This window comes from Platalea leucorodia, assembly GCF_965183815.1.
Source record: "Platalea leucorodia genome assembly, chromosome: 2".
NCBI classification, from domain to species: Eukaryota; Metazoa; Chordata; class Aves; order Pelecaniformes; family Threskiornithidae; genus Platalea; species Platalea leucorodia.
In genome coordinates, this window is record NC_138824.1 from 24,577,688 (window position 1) to 24,598,202 (window position 20,515).

Below are 20,515 nucleotides of genomic sequence, written 5' to 3' on the forward strand. Positions count from 1 at the left end.
TAAGATTATTGTGGAGCTTGTGGGGTTTGTTAGTACATTCTGAGCTTCACAAGAGGCATCCAGCAGTCAGATACAACCCATGAGACAGTACCTCTGGTTCATCACTTTTTCTTTCCTTATGATGTGCTCAAACTCAAATCAACATTGTGTAACAAATAAAAATAAGCCCCTTGAAGAACTAGTTCATTTTCTGGTGTGTTGTAGGATGTGATACACAATTTTAATGCATTTTAGTATCATCAGTGGAAAGACACTGTTGACATACAGCCCATTATTGTATTTCTGCTTATGTTTCAACAGGAAATGCAGAATATTAAATCACTGCTTGTACCATGGATCTCGAAAATGAGATGAAAACAAGAAAGAACATGCCTAACCATTGAATTAGTACTTTTTTTTTAAGGAGGAGGAGAAACTTGAACACCAGTTGATTTGTTGATTTGTTGCATTTTCCCCATAGGTAATAAGCTCAATGAGCTCACTTTCAGAATATTGTCTGCCCTCTATCCTGCGCACTTTGTTTGATTGGTATAAAAGACAGAATGGCATAGAAGATGAATCTCATGAGTACAGACCAAGAACAAGTACTAAATCCAAAAGGTATGATTTTGAATATGCATACATAGAGTATTGACAGATTCTAAGGTAAAATATATTACATTTTGCCCATCAGCTTTTGTGACATTACAGTTGTTTGAAAGTTGTTGTCATCTTTTTCTGCTTGTTCCTGGAATTCTTTTCTCAGCTTGTAGATGGCTGGAGTAATTGTGTCTTTAAAATTATGCTCCTCATAGTTCAAACACTCTTTCTTACTGCTGTTTTGGAAGCTGTAATGTCATTTAAATGTTGGTTTGTATAAACTGTGTCTGTCTTCTTTACTCATGTGAGCAGGCAATAATTCTGTGACACTTGGAAGGATTTGTTTTGTACAGCATTCTGCTTAGTCATAGAAATTTCACATACACCTATCCTCAATCCAAAAAATTGTGAATCAGTCAAAGAGCTTTAGCAACATTGACTTAGTTCTTAAAACAAACAAGCGAACAAAAATAAAGGCCCTGAAACAAATATATTGATCTCTTATGATATCAGTAGATCCTCAGTGATAAGGCAACAGATTGGTCTTGATTTATATCGAGGTCTGTCAGTTTGGTACAGGTATATTCTTCAACTTACAGTTTCTCTAAATACTTTGGTACTACATATACACACTTTGAAGCAGCAGGAAAATCAGTGCTGGCAGACCTGGTGTTTGGAAATGCATCGGCAGTTCTTCACATTAGGATTACAGTATGATCCAGTAACTACTGAAGGCAATAGTTGCTGGAACGAAGGGGTAGGAGCTAGTTTTAGAATATCAAGGTAGACAGGAACCTGAACTCTTCCAGACTCTTTATGTGAGTGGAAGTAGGCAATATGAAGGCATGATTCATCAATTAGATGTCTGCTTTTGCATGAGATGAATCCTTGCCTTGAAGTGCCTCTTTCTCTCAACTTGTTATGGGACTACCTGCCCATAAATAGATGTCTTCAGGAACTCCACCCAAAATCTAGTTGAAAGTCAGCTTAGCAGTGAACCAAGGCCACGCTGTCAATTGATAGTGTTACAGAAAGAATATATAACCAGTCCTTTCTCCAGTTAATGTGAAACCAATAAAACCAAAATGCAAATTATTTCATCACTGATCAAGCAGAACTCTTAAATGCATTTTTTATTATAAACACATAAGTACAGTTGAAATCACGAAAGTCCTTAATGTTTATAAGAATTGTGCTGAATTTATGCAAACAAAAACTTCACTGAAATCAGTAGTAACTGCTTCAAATGGACTGTCCCTTTAACATTTATTTTTTTAAAAATAATGTATATTTCATGTTATCTTTTCAGTACACTTTGAAACTGTGATCAGGTGATCTAAGTGGTTATTTTTTGTATTTGTATTGCAGGCTACTCACCTCAGACATTTATTCCTCTGTGTTGTTCTGCACAAGGAATGCATTTGAACGTTTGACAAGTGATGCCAAAGTTAAAAAAATAACACTGGAACAGTTTTAAAAAGAGAATGTAGTTTGGTTATGAAATCTCCATTGGTACTTCTAAGGCATTTTTCAAAATCTGTCACAAGTCTAAATATGAATTTGATAGCACAAAATAATTTATTATGTTTGTCTTCAAAGTGTAATTGAAAACTGTCTAAATGGTGCCATCAGCAAAGAAATTGAAATGAAATCCATTTGTTAGAATATAGAATCCAAAAGTCTCCTTGTTTTTGTTTTGTTTTTTTTCTTGAGAAAGTTTTGTATTGATCTTAAACTGGAAGAAAAGAGGGAGGAAAGGGAGACTGACATTTAAACATTTGAAAGTAGGTGAAAGTAACAAGTTAGATTTGGTCTATTTCTCCCAGATTTTAAGAGGATATCAGTGCATTACCTTCTGAAATGCTGGACTGCAGTTTGAAAAGTAGAACACAATACCTTGTTATCTGTGTAATTGAGGAAGGCATATAATATGAATTATGACTCATCTCCTAAATATTGTGTTTCCTGTTTTGATTTTGCAGTGATGAACAGCAGAGGGATTATTTAATGGAGAGAAGAGATCTGGCTATTGATTTTATTTTTTCTTTAGTATTAATAGAAGTTTTGAAACAGGTATGGAGTTCTTAAATTATTCATTAACTAATAAATGGTTGAAATTATGAATACAACCTAATTTTAGAATTCTTCCTATTTCCATCTTTAAGAGTCTAATAAAAACATGAGATACATCCTGCATGCTTGTTTATTGCTGCCTTTCTTGCATCTGTAGAATACAACGTATTCTGTGCTCATAGAGACTTTGCTTTGCCAAGTCTTTGGAGCTAAAGTATTTCTCTTCAATACTAAATAAACTGTAAATGGCTGGCTCATTTCAGCTGTTTTGTTAGCTAGATGCTATGTCAGCTGATACCGTGTTTGTGTAGGGAAGATACCCAGGAGTAATACAAGCACTAAGGTATGCGGCTTGAAGTGTAATATATGTGTATGGGTTATGTTTTACTTTGTGTTTTCAGATTCCACTTCATCCTGTAATAGACAGTTTGGTACATGATGTTATTAACTTGGCTTTCAAGCACTTTAAATACAAAGAAGGGTAAGGCTCTTTTTCACACAAAAATTCTATGAAAAAAATTATTTGCTGCATTTTTTTAATTGTAGTGGTTTAAGCATGATGCTTTCTCAGCCAAGAATTCTTTCTTGTCTCTTGCTAGGTACCTTGGTCCTAACACTGGAAATATGCACATTGTTGCAGATTTGTATGCAGAAGTAATAGGTGTTCTAGCTCAAGCAAAGTAAGTAAAATTGAATACCATACATAATGGAAATCTGAGAAGTTTTACTTGCTTAGCATATGAATACTGTGATTTTCTCACTTTCTTAAAAGATAGTGTAGGAATAAATCATTTCAGCTCACTGGCCCTCTGTTCTTCCAGGTGTTCTAGAGCATAGAACTCTAGGGAATCACAGGCTTTCTGCATCTAGTCCAGTGATACTGAATAAATTCAAATAGACTACAGCAGCATTATTTTTCTTGTATCATCTCAGTGATGACGTCTGTGGAAAGCCCAAAGGGCTGAAGAAGCTATTTTAATTAATCTTTTTTCTAGATGCTATTTTTTCTCTAGCTGGGGAAACCAAAAAATGGCTATACTCCAACATAGCAACATTTTAAAGTTTCTCTGCAGTTGTTTCAGTTTAGAACTTAATGCAACTGCTTCTGAATCCTTCATCCTGCACTTCTTAATGCAGATGGCACAGTAAAGACAGAAGACACTTTGTTGTGTCCTGTCTTAAATTTTGAGCCTGGAAGCAGACAGATTCAGAATCTCATGTAGCCAGTATAACATCTCATCATACACTTATCACACAGACTAAGCAGAATGGTGAAATTTACTGCCCCAAGATAGATCCATGTCGGTGATCTCTGTCTATTGACTTCTTGGTGTTGCTGAGACCGAGTCTGCTCTACATGACCAATCAACTTAACCAAACTTTTTTTTTTTAGCTTGATGTAGGCAAACCAGTTGGAGTTCCTGGAGATCATATGACTTTTACAGACTTCAGCTAAGGCCTTACCTGGGCTTCTAAATTGGCTGGGTCAAAGGCAAAAGGGGAAGTGACATCTGGATTTGAAGTTTCAAGTTTACTGTCAAAGACAAAACATACCTGTTCTCCATAAATACTGTTTTTCTCCTCCAATTCTGAAAGGCCTTGCTAAGATGTTACTACCACTGAAGGGCTTCTTCCTGCCAACCTCTTTTTTTCAACTCTCCTGTGTTCCCTATCAGAGGCGATAACAACAGGTTGTTAACGTGCTACATCTGCCCATGAAAATGACATTCTTTTCATTTTGTCTCAAAAAGGACAGGAGACCTGTTGGATGATCTTCTTATACATTTTTTTATGGACAGTGTGTCTCAAAAGATACCTCCAGTAGGCTCATGGGGAAGATCAGAAATGGTCACAGACCACCCCATCCCAAATTGTTGTAGTTAATGCTTAAGTGTTACTGTAATGGCTATTAGAAAAAAACTGAAGGAAGGAATAGCCTATCTGAATATTTTCATGGTTATCATTTAAGCATTTTCTTTAGAAAATATTGCATGTACTTGCAAGAAAACTGTCTTTCATCTTGGATTTTTGCAAAACACATGAAGTGGTTATTCTAATGATATTGTTAGCTCTTATGTAAAAGAGGGGCGTGGTAAGAAAATAATCGGAAAGGTGTGGTTATCCAAAGGGACTAAGATCAGTCTGTACACTTTGTTTTCTTTTCTGAGTTTATCAGAAGTGAAAGAAAACCAAATAAAAAGAAATCTCTTCACATACTGACTGAAATGGTAATTTACAACCGAGGTCGAATCTTCTTCAGGTTTTTCCCCATTTATATACCTTACAATACATTTCAAATATGAATCTATACTTTTTTGTAACTAACCAATGTGAATTCCTAGATTTCCTGCTGTAAAGAAGAAATTCATGGCGGAGTTAAAAGAGTTACGGCATAAAGAACAAAGCCCATATGTAGTTCAAAGCATTATCAGTCTTATAATGGGAATGAAATTCTTTCGCATTAAGATGTATCCTGTGGAGGACTTTGAAGCTTCTCTTCAGTTTATGCAGGTAAAATTCCTACGTATATAACTGTGGTTCCCAGACCTTTTAGAATGGGCTCCCCTTAATCTTTCCTTTAATAGTCCAGGAGATTTTTCGCATGTCCTTTGCACATAAATGTATATGAAACTACTTTCTATTTGTTCTGAACCTCAGTGCTCCGGTCTCCAGTCTCCGGAGTGTATTGTTCCATACCAACTTTCCATCAGCTTTATACCCCTAGTCCCTACATGTCATCCTCCAACAAAAAGAGTTTTGGTTCTGTAGACCGCAGACTTTCCACCCTGCCATCCCACAGCTGTTCCTTGCCCTGTGTCCCTGCCTAGCTATGCCTCCCTAGCTGCTCACTGCCTCCAAAGTGAATCTTCTACCCTTGACATAGTTGCCAGAGAGGAGAGGAACTTCTGATAGAGAAAAACACAGAGGAAGGGACAAAGAATTGAGGCAAAAGCTGGATAGAATTTCCCTTGGATGTGTTATCTCCTTCCACCACACCTTCACCCCCCTACCTGTAGGGTGCATTCTGTACCCACCCAGTTTGAGAGCCACTAGTACAGAGCATAGTTTGACTATCATGAATGCTTTAAATTAACAGATTACATCATTTTTTAAAAGGAAAGAAAATCTTTCATGTTTAAACATTTTTAAAAGGCCACATTTCTTGTTGGTAATATACAATGGGTTCTGTTCCATCAGCAGGTTTATTTAGCGTAACCTTTTTATTCCAGTTTTTTCTTGGGATCACTCTCATGGCTACATGGTTTGTAGCCAGTTATCCAGTAAAATACATGCTTATGTAAACCTCCATGTAAAGATCAGCTTATTAACAGTGTCAATGGAGTAAAAAAATCAATGTTAGATGCCCGCAAGTAAGGATTTGACATTGGAGTACAAATACACGCGCGTACAGACACACAGAGCAATTTCTCTAAGTCCTGAGCAAGAATGACGTTCTATTTCAATTTTGCAACGTGTTTTAAACCACACTTAGCAACACATTTAAAACATATTTAACAACACAGAAACAGCTCATTTTTCTTCTTACCTTACGGTTCATTATATGAATACATGTGTTGACTTAATGTAAGTAAGTTATTCAGACCTGTCAAGATATCAAAGTAGCGTGTGTTCAGTGCACATGACTAATATGAGTGAATGACTTTGTGACACAGCTTTATGGCACAGCACTGCTGGGATCCAGTATTCACTGGTATTGAAATCAGTGGTAAAGCTCCTGTATAGTAGACTCAAAATTTGGATGCAAATGATCTCTACCTTGCTCATGACTACAGTATCTCAGCACCAAATTAATTCTTCTATATACTACAATGCATCATAAGAAGCACTGTGTATGTAGGAAAACCAGCTTTGCTCGGTTTGGTGAAATACAGTTCGATTCTGTGGGCGGTTCGTCTGTTAATTTGAGTATCTACATGCTACAAGCTGCAAGCTCTTGTCACACACAAACTACATGCTCAGCTACAAGCTCTTGTCACACCACCTCTGCTCTAGTAGAGAGAGACACTTTCAAAGGGTGAGCTAATCTCAGGAGTGAGCTCCAGAAAAGCCTGTCTTCCACCACGGAGTGCAGAAGCAGCCCAGGAAGGCTACTGTCTTTGCATAGGGGCCTCGGCTGTGTAGCAGAAATAGACGGAGTGACTGAAGCCATGTGGTGTAGAGTCCTGACTGCAGCCAGGAAAAAATATGCATGGTCTAAACTGTAAACTACTCTGCACGCATGTGCAGGAAGAAGGGTCAGTGGGGAATATCCTTGTAATGTCAGTGACTGTTTGGGCCTTGGACCCAAAGAGGAAAGAGTAACTGGAGCAACATGATTTGTCGTCCTCAGAGAAGCTGTACAGAAACACAGAGAAGTTGTACAGAAACACAAGAGTGGGTGGATGCTTATCTCCCCTCCCTCGCTTCCTGAGCAGCACAGCTGTGTGGATAGTAGCTTGCTGCACATTCAGGACAAAAGTACATTTTAACTTTCTCTCTCAGTCCCCAGTTGCAGGCTGGAAGTTGTGGTGGTTTGCACCACAGGTCTCTTCCCTCACATATAGCACGGTTCTGTATTGACTCTTAATCTGCAATGGATCCTAGCAGTGAAATTTATCCAAAATATTTACAGTAAGATTGTTCCTTCCCTTGAGTGTCTTACCAGAGAAGTACGATCCTTTTCTGGCCTCCCAGAGCACTGTGTAAAGCAGTGCATGTGGGCTATTACTCCTGCTCCTGAAGGTATACACAGGGAAGGCACGAGGTCAGCCCCTGAATCCAACTCCCTTTCCATCCCCAGAACACCACCAGGCACAGCTGGAATCAGTGGAGAGTTTGTGGATTCTCATGGTTAGAGTAACAGATCCTTGATCTTGACTTATGTCCTGCTTTGCGCTTGCTGCAAAATGCAGACTTGGAAGTTAAGAAACAAATGTTTTCAGTGAGATTTGCAAGATAAAAATAGTCACTGACACTTCGTGTGCATTCAGCAAACATTTAGAGGTCTTTATTCCAGCTGATACGCAATTGTTTCTTGTTTTGTTTTGTTTTAGGAATGTGCACATTATTTCCTTGAAGTTAAAGACAAAGATATCAAGCATGCACTGGCAGGACTGTTTGTTGAAATTCTTGTCCCCGTAGCTGCTGTGAGTTTATTTTTCAGGTTGTTTGCATAATTTCTTTAAATTAGATAAAACAGCTTGTGAAATACTGTTTTATTAACATGAAATTTTTTTTCAGGCTGTTAAAAATGAAGTGAATGTCCCCTGTCTGAGGAACTTTGTTGAAAGCCTGTATGATACAACACTTGAACTTTCCTCACGGAAGAAGCACTCATTGGTTAGTAACCCTGAGAAGCAGAGGCTAAAACTCTTTGTCAGAAATGTCTTTGACCAAGACTCTTGGGAAATTCCCAGAATTGGTTGCAAAACTTTTGTCTTCATTAGGCTTTATAACCAATACATTTCTATTTGCAGGGAAGGTTATTGTGTTTGCAGAAAATAACTGTATTTATTTTGTTCAGAATATGATCAAAATCAGTCTGAATCAAACAGATGTTTTCAGCTTTCGGGTCTGTGATTATTAAACGGTTAGGGTTTCTCGTGCTTGTTATGTGTAAACATTAGGAGGAGAGGAGAAAGAATAGAGTTCACTTCTTGTCAAGCAAGAACAAATGAGGCATGTGGGAACAACTCTTTCACGGGGCTTAAATAATACATTGTAGGAACAAAAAAATGGATAACACATGCCCTTTTAAATCCCTAACTTGGCTACTGTGCAGCTCTCTATTTCATTTTTTTCTTGTGAGATGAACAGTGGCACTGCAGTGTATTTTTGGAAGCATGAGTTGATCTGAATTAAATGAAGATCTGAGTCAGTTTGACGCTGGCCGCCTTAAGCAGTCTGTCTCTCCAACTGGGTCAGCGCACGTCAGCACTGCAGCATTAGTTAATCCGTTTTGAAGTCTTGGACCTTTTAAGTAAAGAAAGTTGTTGTTCGTCCTCCCTCGTTCTATGGGAAAGTCAAAAAGACTCCCTTGTTCCCAGCGCTCTCGGCAAATGCTGGTCACTAGTGCTAGTGAATCTGCTGGGAAGACTGCAGGAGTGTGCTTGAGCTCTCCGCCACCGTTACGCCAGTCCCCGCGCAGTCCCAGGGGGCAGTCGGAGCATCCCCTGGAGCACAGTCCTGATCCGGTTTGAATTAGTGGGAAACTTGGGATGGATTTCTCATTTCACTCTGCTTGTGTTTGTGTGGCTCTATTCCACTCTGGCGAGTTAATAAAGCATTGTTGAAACTGCAGCAGGGTAAGAACTTTGCTGTACAGTTTTTACACTAAATAGAACTTCCCCAAACCGGTGGCCGTACTTGCCAAAGTCAATACTACGTGCTTGAGAAAGGATTGCACAGCTGGGGCTTTGTGTTTGATTGCTTGTCTACACATACCACACTGGAAGCTACATAGTTAAAAGTGACAAAATAGAATAGATTCTTGTGAGGGTGTGATTAGAAATACAAACATTGCGAGGAGGAGGAGGAGGGGAAAGGCAAACAGTTGGCAGAAATAGCTGCAGTGCGCATTTTCAGGCTTCCAGGAAGAAAGCACACTCTTTAGAGTCTAAAGAGGACCTTCTTTTCCCAGATCAGTGTTTTGTGAATCTGTACACTCACTGTTCAGGCAGGATGGGGGCATTCATCTTGCCTCATTTTCTATCTAAAAGTGTCTTGTCTGAGCTAGTCATTGAGGTTCTCTTGGTAGTGAACGGAGAGAATTAGGAAACTCCAGGAGATTATTTGTATCTTCCCTCCTAGGGCTCTTCCTTAGGATGGGTTGTAACACTCTTGGGATTAGAGTTACTAAACTCTGTGATACTGTCAAGTACTCAACTATTATAGTCATAATGTTAGTATGATAAGAAAGAATTCAGTGAGAAGACTTCAGTTATCCTCTCCCATATGTATTTTGGACATGAAGGTTATAAAAATAAAAATAAAAATAAAAATTAGTGTACATTTGCACTTTTCTCAAGAAACTAGGTCTAACCTAGCTATAGAAATTTATGTTATATATTGCAGGAACGGAAGTTGGGCTTTATGGTGTATTTATACTTTGAGCAGTGACTGAAGTTAGAATTTTAGGGTTAATGTTGAGAATCATTGGTCTTTAATATAAAGTTACCTTATTTTTGACTAATAACTTTAAGGTCCTGATTGGGTATATTAACATGACAACTGAAACAGAAAAGTCTTGCTGAAATAGCAAAGTCAGTTTCAAAATTAATAGGTGCATTTTAGCTTATTTTTTTAGTGTAACATTTACAAGATGAATGTCAAAGTAAGTGTTGACAAAGAGACCAGGTTGCAGTATTTGAAATTCTATGTTCTGCCTTGCTTCTTTTTATTTTTCGCTTCACAAGATGTAACTACCAGCAGATCCAGGCATTGCCTGTATTTTAACACAATTCTTTAGGGTGTTTGACGTCTCTCAGTAAATATTGTGACTGAAGAATTTGAGGAGTAATAAGCATCTGAGCATTCACAAGTCCCAACAATCTCTGTGTGTCCTGTTGTTACTATAATAGAGTTTAGTTATTTCCATGCTATGATTTCTCAGTTAACTGACAGAAATTAGCCCTGTGAGTCTGTAAAAATTGTGGCCCATCTTTGGATTTATTATACTCCTATAAGTAGACCGTTGGTTCTTTTTAGTTTGTCCATAAAACATATCTGTAACAGCTTTAGAGAAAGTTTCCTTTTAAATTGTACTACTTAACAATGTGTTTATGCTGGCTAACATGTATTGCACAAAATGGAGGAGTTAGTTAGAGCTTTAAGTTTACAGTAGCTCTATTAAGTTACTTTTATGTTGTGTAGACATGCAAATAATACAGTATCGACATCCGTTTCCTGTTTAGGCTTTGTACCCTTTGGTAACATGCCTGCTTTGCGTCAGTCAGAAGCAGTTCTTTTTAAACAGATGGCATATTTTCCTCAACAACTGCCTATCCAATCTCAAGGTTAGTATCTCCTGGTTTTAATATTGTATTAAAACTTTAGCATGTACTACTGATCTGTTGCAAATCCGTTTTAGGTAAATGTGCTGAATTATTGCTATCATCTGATGCCATACATAATTTTATTCCCAACAGTACAAATTCTTTAGCTGTGCAGATTTTTTTCAATAACAAAAAAGTATTCTTGTGCCTAGTTTGAATTTCTGCTGTTTCTCTAACTCAAACTAAGCCTGAGTCAAACAGCTGTGAAACAGGTAAGATTATTGATGAAAGTTGTGAGCTCGAGTGACATACCAAAACTGACCCAATATTAACTTGCTTTTTTTCACAAAGGCATTCTCAAACAAAGGACTTATTATTACTTTATCAGAATGGAACTAGTTAAAGGACACTGACTCCATTGCCTGTTTCACTCTGTTAAGTTGCATTAAAAAAAACTAAACTGTTTTAAGCTGTTTCCTCCAAGTACCTTTTCTTATTCCTTTACCATTTGTAAGATCTTTGAAGTCTAAGACTAACTGTCCACTGCAATCCGCTGTGGTTCCTGGCCAGCACAGACTGTTCAGGACACACATGCTAGTTATCACTACTGCTCCTCCATGTTTCTTTTACTTGCACAATAGCTCATGTCCCATTCCACTCTGAAAGTGGATCCATAGGATCCATAGGATCCACAGGATGGTCCTGTGCCTACCTGAAAAGGCCAATATAAGAAGCACAGTGAAGTGGTTAGCTCAAATGAAGGGCCTCCAAACTGCTGCTTGTTGAACCAGTGGTTAGGAGGCTTCTGCAAATGGCACAGGTAGAACATGCAACCACTTTCTCAGCTCATAGGCAAATTGTGGAGGGAATCTCTGTTCTCCAGAAGTTGAATTCCCAAGCTTGTCAACGGGAATTTATTGCTGTTGCTTTCTTGCTGTACTTTGTCTCTGTCTTAATGAAACAATTTGTGTTGACTCTCTTCATATGGATCCTACTGTTAGAATAGCTCTTCAAAATGTTCATAGTCTGTCTGAAGATTTCTTTCCACCTGCACCTGAATTGCTTTTGTTAAAGATGTATTAGAACCTTATTTGCAAAGAAAGAGATTCAGAAAATAAACATGTTGTTATTGCAACTCATTTTATGGATTTTTATGAGGTTATACAAGCTTTAGAAAAGGCGGCTACAGCTGTAAGTTCTCTGAGGAGCCAGTCGGAAATATAGATTTTCCTGAAAATTAGGGAGATCCTGACAAATTATTTGAAATGACTAGAGAAAACATAAGTAAAGTTGCTCCTACATTACCAATTGAAAATCAAATTGGAATTCACCTTGTCACCTATAATTCATTGACGTATACTTTGATTCATAGGACTCATAGATTAATGTGGTGGCACATTCAATCTTTAGTTTGGGGAGAAGGTAAGGTAGCTGAATACGTGGCTAAATTAAGAACGTGGTTGGCCACTCCTTCTCGGTACAGAGGAAGAGATGCCTCAACCATTGAAACAATCACTTCACCAGTCAGAGTGGCACCTCAAAGCCCCAGCCAAACTCACACAACTGGAATAAGAGCTAGATCAACAAGGAGAAATCCTTCCATTAGAAGGAGAGTTGTGCACACCAGGACAGTATATGGGACTCCACGATCTTGTGTGGGCTCTCATGAACCACATAATGGATCAGGTTTCTCAAGAGCCTCCACACTCCATAGAGCACAGTCTCCTTCCCAAAACCATTAAGGTCAAGCATACACTGGGAAAGCTAAAAGGTTTATATTCTAATCATATTTCTGATTTTAGTATAAACTGGCAGATCTTTGATCTTATGGAAACAAACTTTGCTCTTGAATTAATAAAGGGGACTCCTGCCCGGACATGGAAATATTTGACCCCCGCCAAATTCTGGCCAGAGGACATTTCATACTATCCTGTTGAAAGAGGTGTAGAAGTTAATAAGTATCCTGGTTTTGAAATAGGACATTTATCATTAACTAAACTTTATTTACAAAAAACTATTCATGGCAGGAATTCTATATAAGAGAGAGTCAAAGCACTGTGTTTCATTTAGAGGCAATGTTTTTCAGTGGGAGCAACAGTTCCTTGTCTCCAAACTGCATGGGACAAGGGGGAAGCTCCAGTACAATTTGAGCTGAGGGTGTAGAACTTTACAAAGAATGGGTCAAACAATGCCTATCTCAGGAATGAATCCATGGGTACCAACACAATATCCCTTTGGCCTGAATGGGCCAGACCTAACACCGTATTATTGGAAAACAGAAATGGAGGAATTAAAGAAAATGGGCCTCACTCCTGGCAGTCCAGTTGCTCCTCTGTCAATCACAGAAGAGGCAGAGGTGTTGAAAAAGACATTTCTAGAAGAGCAACAACAATGGATAAAAGCTAGGGGCACTTATCAATCAAGAAACAGAGCAGATCCTGGCAGAGCTCTCTCACCGAGTACTCCTGTGTTCAAAAGGCCCACATCGACTTCGACAAATGCTTCAGCACCAACCGTGAGTTGGGCACTACCAGCCGTGGTAAAAGAACCACATCCAGTACCAATACCTCCTGTTGGGAAAGTGAAGAAGATGTCAGATATATTAGGCCAAATGCTCCTTGTCTTAATAGGATTACTGCCTGGGTTTTTCTCGTTGACAAAAATCTTCAAAATACTAAAGAGGCTCAATTGGTGGTGGAATTCTCTCAGTTTTCCAGTTTTCTCTCAGTTTTGGAGATGCGCTATGTGCTTTCCAAAGTACTGGGCACCCAACCGCCATGCACTTGCACAGATCTTGTCTGTGGACATGTCCATGATTTCCCTGGATGTTTCTCAGGCTTGTTATCATCTTCCTCTCAATCCTGCTTCTGCTATGCAGCTTGCTGTTTCTGACGGAAAACTGGTCTACTATTTTCAGAAAGCTCCAATGATATCGGTCTCGGCCCTTTTCTCCTCCATGTCTTCTCAACTGCCCTCGCAGCTGAACTATCTCGTCGCTGGAATATTTGGACTTTTGCTTATAGGGATGACTTCCTCCTCTGCCATACAAGCTGTTGTTACCTTAACTCAGTTAGACACAGTCTGCTGTTTTCTTGAAAGCTTTGGGGCAAGAATAAACTTTGATAAACATACTCCATCACCTGTTGAAGAAATCATATTCTTAGGACTAAAATTTACGAAGACTGACATGATGATACCTGATGAAAAATGGATTGAATGCGAACAAGTTATTAAATAAATAGATTGTAACAAATATTATGATTTTTAAATCCTGCAAAGATTAATAGGCCAAGTAAACTTTGTCATTCCTTTTATTACTTATTCTAATCATGTGCTACAACCATTGTGTGCTGCTGTAATAAACAAAAAGGATTTTCAGTTTTCCTTTCCGTATAAAGCTTTATCGTATAAAAGGTGTTGTCAAGGAGTTAAATGGAAATTACAACCCAAGGACAGTGTTCCTATTCCTAGGCTTGTGACAGATGCCACTTTGGAAGTTGGAGCCAGATCCCATGTCATCAGCAGGTTGTCTTCCTTCCATTTTGCAGGACCTAGACCAATACACATTCAAGAATTATTGATGTCATTGGTTGCAGTTTCTTTGATCAAACCGCGGTCTTTGATCTGTGACTCAGCATTTGTCTGCAGACAAAAATTCAGCTCTTTGCCGTGGAGATTTGTACTGTTGGGCCAGGCAAATCTTATCTTGGGTCAAAGTGTACTGGATTCCTTCAAAGTTTAACCCAGCGGATGGCCCAACACATGGGAGACCATCTTATTGGACTGCATATACTTGTACCCTACTCAGAAAGCCCTTAAAACTGCCACAGAAACAGAAAACTGCATATGACCAAAGAGACCCAAAGACAATCTTGTACTAGTTCAAAAGTTTCCAAAAATAAACAGCAATCCAGGCAGATAATCCAATTCAGTCCAGCTGATCCCGGATGCCATGTTAATTAGGCCAGACTAAGCATCCACAGATTTTTGTCCTTTCACTTTTGAATATGTGCAGTACATTTACTTACATGCTGTGTTCTTCATACCAGGTCTCCACCATAGGGCAACAGCTTTTGAACTGACAGAGTCAACTGAAGAAGAGATTTTCTTTTCAGAGTCAAATTGAGGTGCTTTTCAAATAGAGATTTTTAATTGTAACATGTATCTAATTTAACTAACTTGATACTTGGGTTTTTTGACAACTTAAGTAATACTAGGAGAGGTAGATCAGGTGTGTAAGTGTCCTGCAGCTACAGGACTGGGGTACTGGGCAGCTGTGAGGCTGTATCTTTTTGTAGTGTCATTATGAGAACTCTGAACCGTGACATCCATTAAGTGCAGAAGTTCCTTTCTAATTTATGCCTGAAGTTTATTCTTACATTATATATTTCTCTAGAATAAGGACCCAAAAATGGCTCGAGTTGCACTGGAATCTCTGTACAGACTACTGTGGGTTTACATGATCAGAATTAAATGTGAAAGCAACACAGCTACCCAAAGGTAAGATGCTGTATTTGTAATGATAATCAGGCCTTGCTGAGTGGATGTTGCCAGTGAAGAAGTTTTATAGTTCTCCTGAACTCCTTTGAATTGAACCTGTTCCTGTTCTGAAATAAAAAGCTCAACTGTGCACAACAAAATACTCCCTTTTGTGGCACCATCAGTTATTCTCCTACCTATGAAAATTATTTTATAAAGTGTTTCTGCTTTTGGAAGAACTAAAAATCATTCTTTGCCTTGTTACAGTTAGAAATACTTTTGTAGTGGCATGTCATTGTCTGGTTTAATGTTACTTGTAATGTAGTAATGAAATGAAATAATTACATTGAATTTATAGCAAAGGATCAGAACAAAATACCCTATTACATTTTCACTTCAAAGGAAATACATTCTAGTCTTTCTAAATGGAGTAGGATTTCCAACTTGCATTTCATAGTAAGTGAAGGTGTGCAAGGTCCAGAAATATCTAATGCTTTTTTCCTTCTTTTACAGTCGACTTATTACTATTGTCACAACACTTTTCCCAAAAGGGTCCCGTGGTGTTGTGCCAAGAGATATGCCTTTAAACATCTTTGTGAAGATAATACAGTTTATTGCACAGGTATGGGAGAGACATGCATATGTCTTTCCAATTAATGAATAACTTGTTTTCCCAGTAACAAATGAACAAATAAATAAATTTCTATTGTCTGAATTTTTTGCCACCCCACTGTCAGTATCTTTCATCTAGGCAATGAAAAATTATAGATTGAGCTGGGGCAGGCTTCTTTTGAACAACAGGTTTTGATTCACTTCATTCCACTGAAAATGCATAAAAATGTTTTCACTTCGAGTCAAATGTATTTTTTGTCAGTTTTGGAATTGCCAGCAAGTCAGAAAATGCATTTGTTGACAGGCTCTGACTGTCATAAAGTTAAAAATAATAAGCCATATTTTGTCCTGATAATGAATCATTCCTACTATATAGGACAATGAGTTGCACTGCTTTTAAAGCAGGAGGTCAGAGGAAAATGAAGTTCAGCATGTAGTTGACACATTTAGTTTTCATCAGTTCAAATGGGAATTGCTAAAATAAACTAACCTTCAGTGCTGGAAGTTTCCTCTCTTTTATTACTTAAATTCAGAAAACATTCCCATTGAGCAAAGCACTTGAGCACATACTTAAAGTCTCTGAATAAAAATGAATTAAACAGATGCTTAAAATCTTCCCTGAACTGTGCCATCTGTGAACAAGTTCCTTTTATGTAAAATACTATGTTAGTACCATAATTACCACAATTTAAATGAAATAATTAAAAGCTTTATTTCCAAAATGGATCATTTTCTATTTAAATGCTATAAATTTTTGAATTTGTCAACATACAGCAGTGTTGAAAGCTTAGATCTGATAATACGTTCTGCATACTTCTGGAAATCTGTTTTTTCTGTACATGTAAATAAATCCTGATTAAACTGGTTTTCAACATTTTGTTGCCTTAAAGAAAATAAGTAGCAGAAGTGAGCAGCTTAATGATTTGCAATATTTTTACTATTTTAGGAACGTTTAGATTTTGCAATGAAAGAAATTATTTTTGACTTCCTTTGTGTTGGAAAACCAGCAAAAGCTTTCAGTCTCAACCCTGAGGTATGATGTGCATCTGCATTTTTTTGAGTTAGTATATATTGTATTGTGCTCCATGTACTTTCTGGTTACATTCTAAGCATGCTTTCACCTTTGCCCAGTTTTCAGGCCACATCTTGAACTTTATTTGTTGGTAAAATACATCTGTGGACTTTGATCTGCGAAATGTCACGTTGTTTATGCCTGTCTCATGTTTCCTCAGTGAAGATTATCAAATGTGATGTAGTGCAAATGTATAAAACAAAAAGAAAAAGATAAATAAAGCTGTTGATGACAGTATCTCCTTATCACTCTGCTGTTATCTGCAATGCTTTAAACTATTTAAATATAAAAATAAATTTTCTGTAACAATTTATGTTTTTCAAAACAGTTTTACTAAAAGAGTACATGATGCAAGAAGAATTGAAGATGACAAAAAAAAAAAAGAAAAAACTCTAACAAAGTTTTACCACTCTGACTGGTAAAGCTCTACTAGTGTTAGTGTTATCAGTCAGCTTCCTAGTGCTTTCCCTCGGGAAAGCTATCAGAAATTTGAAAAACTTAAAAAAAAAAATAAATAAAAATAAGTGGTAAAATAATGAAAAATTCTCTTGAAAATAATGTATTTGTCTATAATTTTGAAAACATTTTCATTTGAAAATGTAAGTCTGAAAACAATGAAATAATCGGGCTACTTTTTGATGTACATAGACTTCGGCATTCTAAAAAAATACCCATAATCTATGTAAATGTACCTCTGGGAGACTGTAAGTAGGACAGCCTCTGAATTTTTGGAATATGTTCCTGGGAAGTTGAAATGTTCTGGTCTTTCAGTTGTTGCAATGCAAAGCCTGCAAGTTTTCCTCTGGTGAATTCCCTGAAGACATTCAAGTCACTTAGCCTCATCTTCATAGTGTTTTCACATTGCAGTTTCGGCGCTGAGCACCATTCCAGACTTTTCACACAGTATGGTCAACCCTGGGGCCTTTCGAGACAGTTATTGATCTTTTTTCATAATGACTACCTAGGACATTTGTGTTTAACTGAAGGTCCGGTTAAGTTGTATTACTAAACTCAAGGTGAAATCCACGTGTTTTGTCCTGAAGATAAAGAGATAATGTGCTAATGAAAATACTTAGAAATAAAGTTTTGAGAGGGGAGAGCACTGCTCATAGATATGAATTCACAATTTATTTCATGGGCATTTTTTGTAAAATACATCAGACTAGTCAATGTACCAGAGACACAGAAAAAATGCTGGCAAGTACATACTCAAAATTTCAAAGTGATTGAAGAATATGAGTAGAATATGATTATTTGATTATGATACTCATTCATCTTCTGAACTTTACAGAGAATGAATATTGGTCTGAGAGCTTTCTTGGTAATCGCTGATAGCTTGCAGCAAAAAGATGGTGAACCTCCAATGCCAGTGACTGGAGCTGTCCTTCCCTCTGGAAACACTCTCAGAGTGAAGAAAACGTATTTGAGCAAAACTCTTACAGAGGAGGAAGCTAAAATGATAGGTCAGTAAGAGAACAGACAATATAGAAACGTGGATGAGAATGAATGTGAAAAAGTCTTCAGTACCTGAGCAGAATAATTTACTGTTGTTAAGTATTCAGTTGATTTCTTTATTGTAAACACTTACTTTACTGTGCATTCTAATGAAATATATGGTTTAGATTGACAAATACTTGTTTTTTTAATTACTTTCAGGAAAAGTCTTCAGTGGTGCTACACAAGTGGTAGCAACCCTGTGTTTCTGGGGGCATTAACTACACAGATAGTTAAGAATTAGCTTCTTTCATTGCTGAATAACTGTGTTTATTCATGGATATTCTTCTTATTAGAAACAGTGCCTGTGCTCAGAAAATGTACTGGCTTTGAAAACCAGCAGATTCCTTTGATATCCTCATTTTAATTTCAGTATCTCACACCAAGTGAAATTTTTAAAATGGCAGAAACTTTTAAATGTAAAATAAAGCTGAACTTCAGAGCTTAAGTTAAAAGCACTGTTACCTTGGGCTTCCTTCATAGTCAATGTAGAGAGAGAATCCTGTGCTGTAGGAAAAGAGCTTCTGTATCATGCCCTGAAGATGCCTGTTTTTGCTGGCAAAAGAGTAAATTTGGCTGCTCACCTTAGCACTTCATTATGTCCCCAAAGTTACGAATGAAACAAAGTCTACATATTTCTACACCAGTGACAAAGCCCTGTGTTGTAATGTTGCTACATCATTGTAGTAATATCAAGAAAATAAGCAATGTAGGACCCACTGCTGTTAAAATGTACAACAGACATAGTATTTAGTGCTGTTGCTAATTCGGTTCATTTTGGTTACTCCTCATGCATTGGATAATAAATATTTGCACTATTGAATTCTGATATTTTATCAGGAATTTCTTCACTATTTTGTGATGCAATATTCTAGTTTCCATATATAACATGTAAGATTAAGCTAGGTAATTCCTATATTTTCTTTTGCCTTCTACTCTACCATTGAATTGTTGATCATATCAGATCTGAAAATTGATGTAATTTTAAAATTCTAAGCTTACATTGTCTTTATGAAATAGGAAAAGAACTGACTAGAGAACAGAGAATTAAAAATATATTGTTCAGTGTTAATATATAAAATTTCATTAAGAAACTTAAAATTTTAACCTTTGGTGAATGTATAAAAAGAGTTAATTCAAGTTTTATTTTTAAAGTATTTGATGTCCATCAGCTGCTGTAAAGCTGTATGTCTAGTATTGTTTTTCACAAAAAATGTCATGCCATTAATTTCCATACCAAATAAGTTTTAGGAGAGCTCATTCAGATTCCTTTTTTTTTCTTTTCCTGTAGTTTTTAAACCTTTCTACTGGATCAGAGCTTTTACTTCTGTCGTGAAAAGTCACAAAATATATTGTATAACTTGGCAAACTGTACAGCTTCATTTGACTATGTGGGGACATATTTTGACTAGGTATTTTTAAATTTTTTTTCTCCAGGAAAAATGTGTGTGTGTGTATATATATCACTTGGCCTATTTTTACATACAATAGCATTCTTTTTGGAAAGGGCAACATATTCCATCTCAGAATCAGGATGTCATTACTAGTGGAATATGCTATCTCATGAGGAAAACATTTTTCTTAATTCATTCAGCACAGCATGAGTAAGCAGCCTTCTTTTTCAGAATATATGTATCTATAAATGTCCCAAATTATACAAAAATGCCTATTATTGCAGGTATGTCATTATATTATTCTCAAGTAAGAAAAGCCGTGGACAACATACTCAGACATCTTGACAAGGAAGTGGGGCGGTGCATGATGCTAACCAACATACAGATGCTTAACAAAGAACCTGAAGACATGATTACGTGAGTGCTAAAGAACAGTAAATTCCATAAAACATTGAGATGTGATTTCAGAACTTTTCCTCTATTTCTGTCTATCATGAGTCATCAGAGAAACAGCAAGAAAAAGGAACATTTAGCTTAATTAGTATAGACTTCGAAAAACTGTTTATGACAAGTTGATTGTACTTCTTTGCATGTTGCAGTGTTTGGAATTGAACTGATGCTCTTGATGTAGCCAAAATCATGTGTGAATCCTGTGAATGTTTAGATGGTAGAAGTTGAAAGCCCAGAGTGGAAAACCTGGCAGCCTATGCTCAGAACACTGTTTCAGGGTATATTTGCATCACTGAACTTCAAAATGAATGCAACAAATTCTGTAAATCCCTATTAATAATAATCTTTCAAAATTCCCATTACTATTC

The 20,515-nt window shown here is 37.1% G+C and overlaps 1 protein-coding gene across 1 annotated transcript in view; it reads left to right on the top strand.

Annotated features, from left to right (window-relative positions):
- The window catches only part of FRY (FRY microtubule binding protein), a gene marked incomplete at its 5' end in the record, with an annotated part of 202,829 nt that overhangs the window by 82,891 nt on the left and 99,423 nt on the right, over positions 1–20,515 (top strand). Inside the window, 13 exons of the mRNA XM_082304133.1 lie at positions 461–600; positions 2,562–2,652; positions 3,054–3,133; positions 3,252–3,332; positions 4,995–5,163; positions 7,707–7,799; positions 7,894–7,992; positions 10,566–10,667; positions 15,043–15,146; positions 15,639–15,747; positions 16,684–16,770; positions 18,101–18,272; positions 19,982–20,114. Coding sequence (XP_082160259.1) covers positions 461–600; positions 2,562–2,652; positions 3,054–3,133; positions 3,252–3,332; positions 4,995–5,163; positions 7,707–7,799; positions 7,894–7,992; positions 10,566–10,667; positions 15,043–15,146; positions 15,639–15,747; positions 16,684–16,770; positions 18,101–18,272; positions 19,982–20,114 — 1,460 coding nt within the window. The remainder of the gene's footprint in view (positions 1–460; positions 601–2,561; positions 2,653–3,053; positions 3,134–3,251; positions 3,333–4,994; positions 5,164–7,706; positions 7,800–7,893; positions 7,993–10,565; positions 10,668–15,042; positions 15,147–15,638; positions 15,748–16,683; positions 16,771–18,100; positions 18,273–19,981; positions 20,115–20,515) is intronic.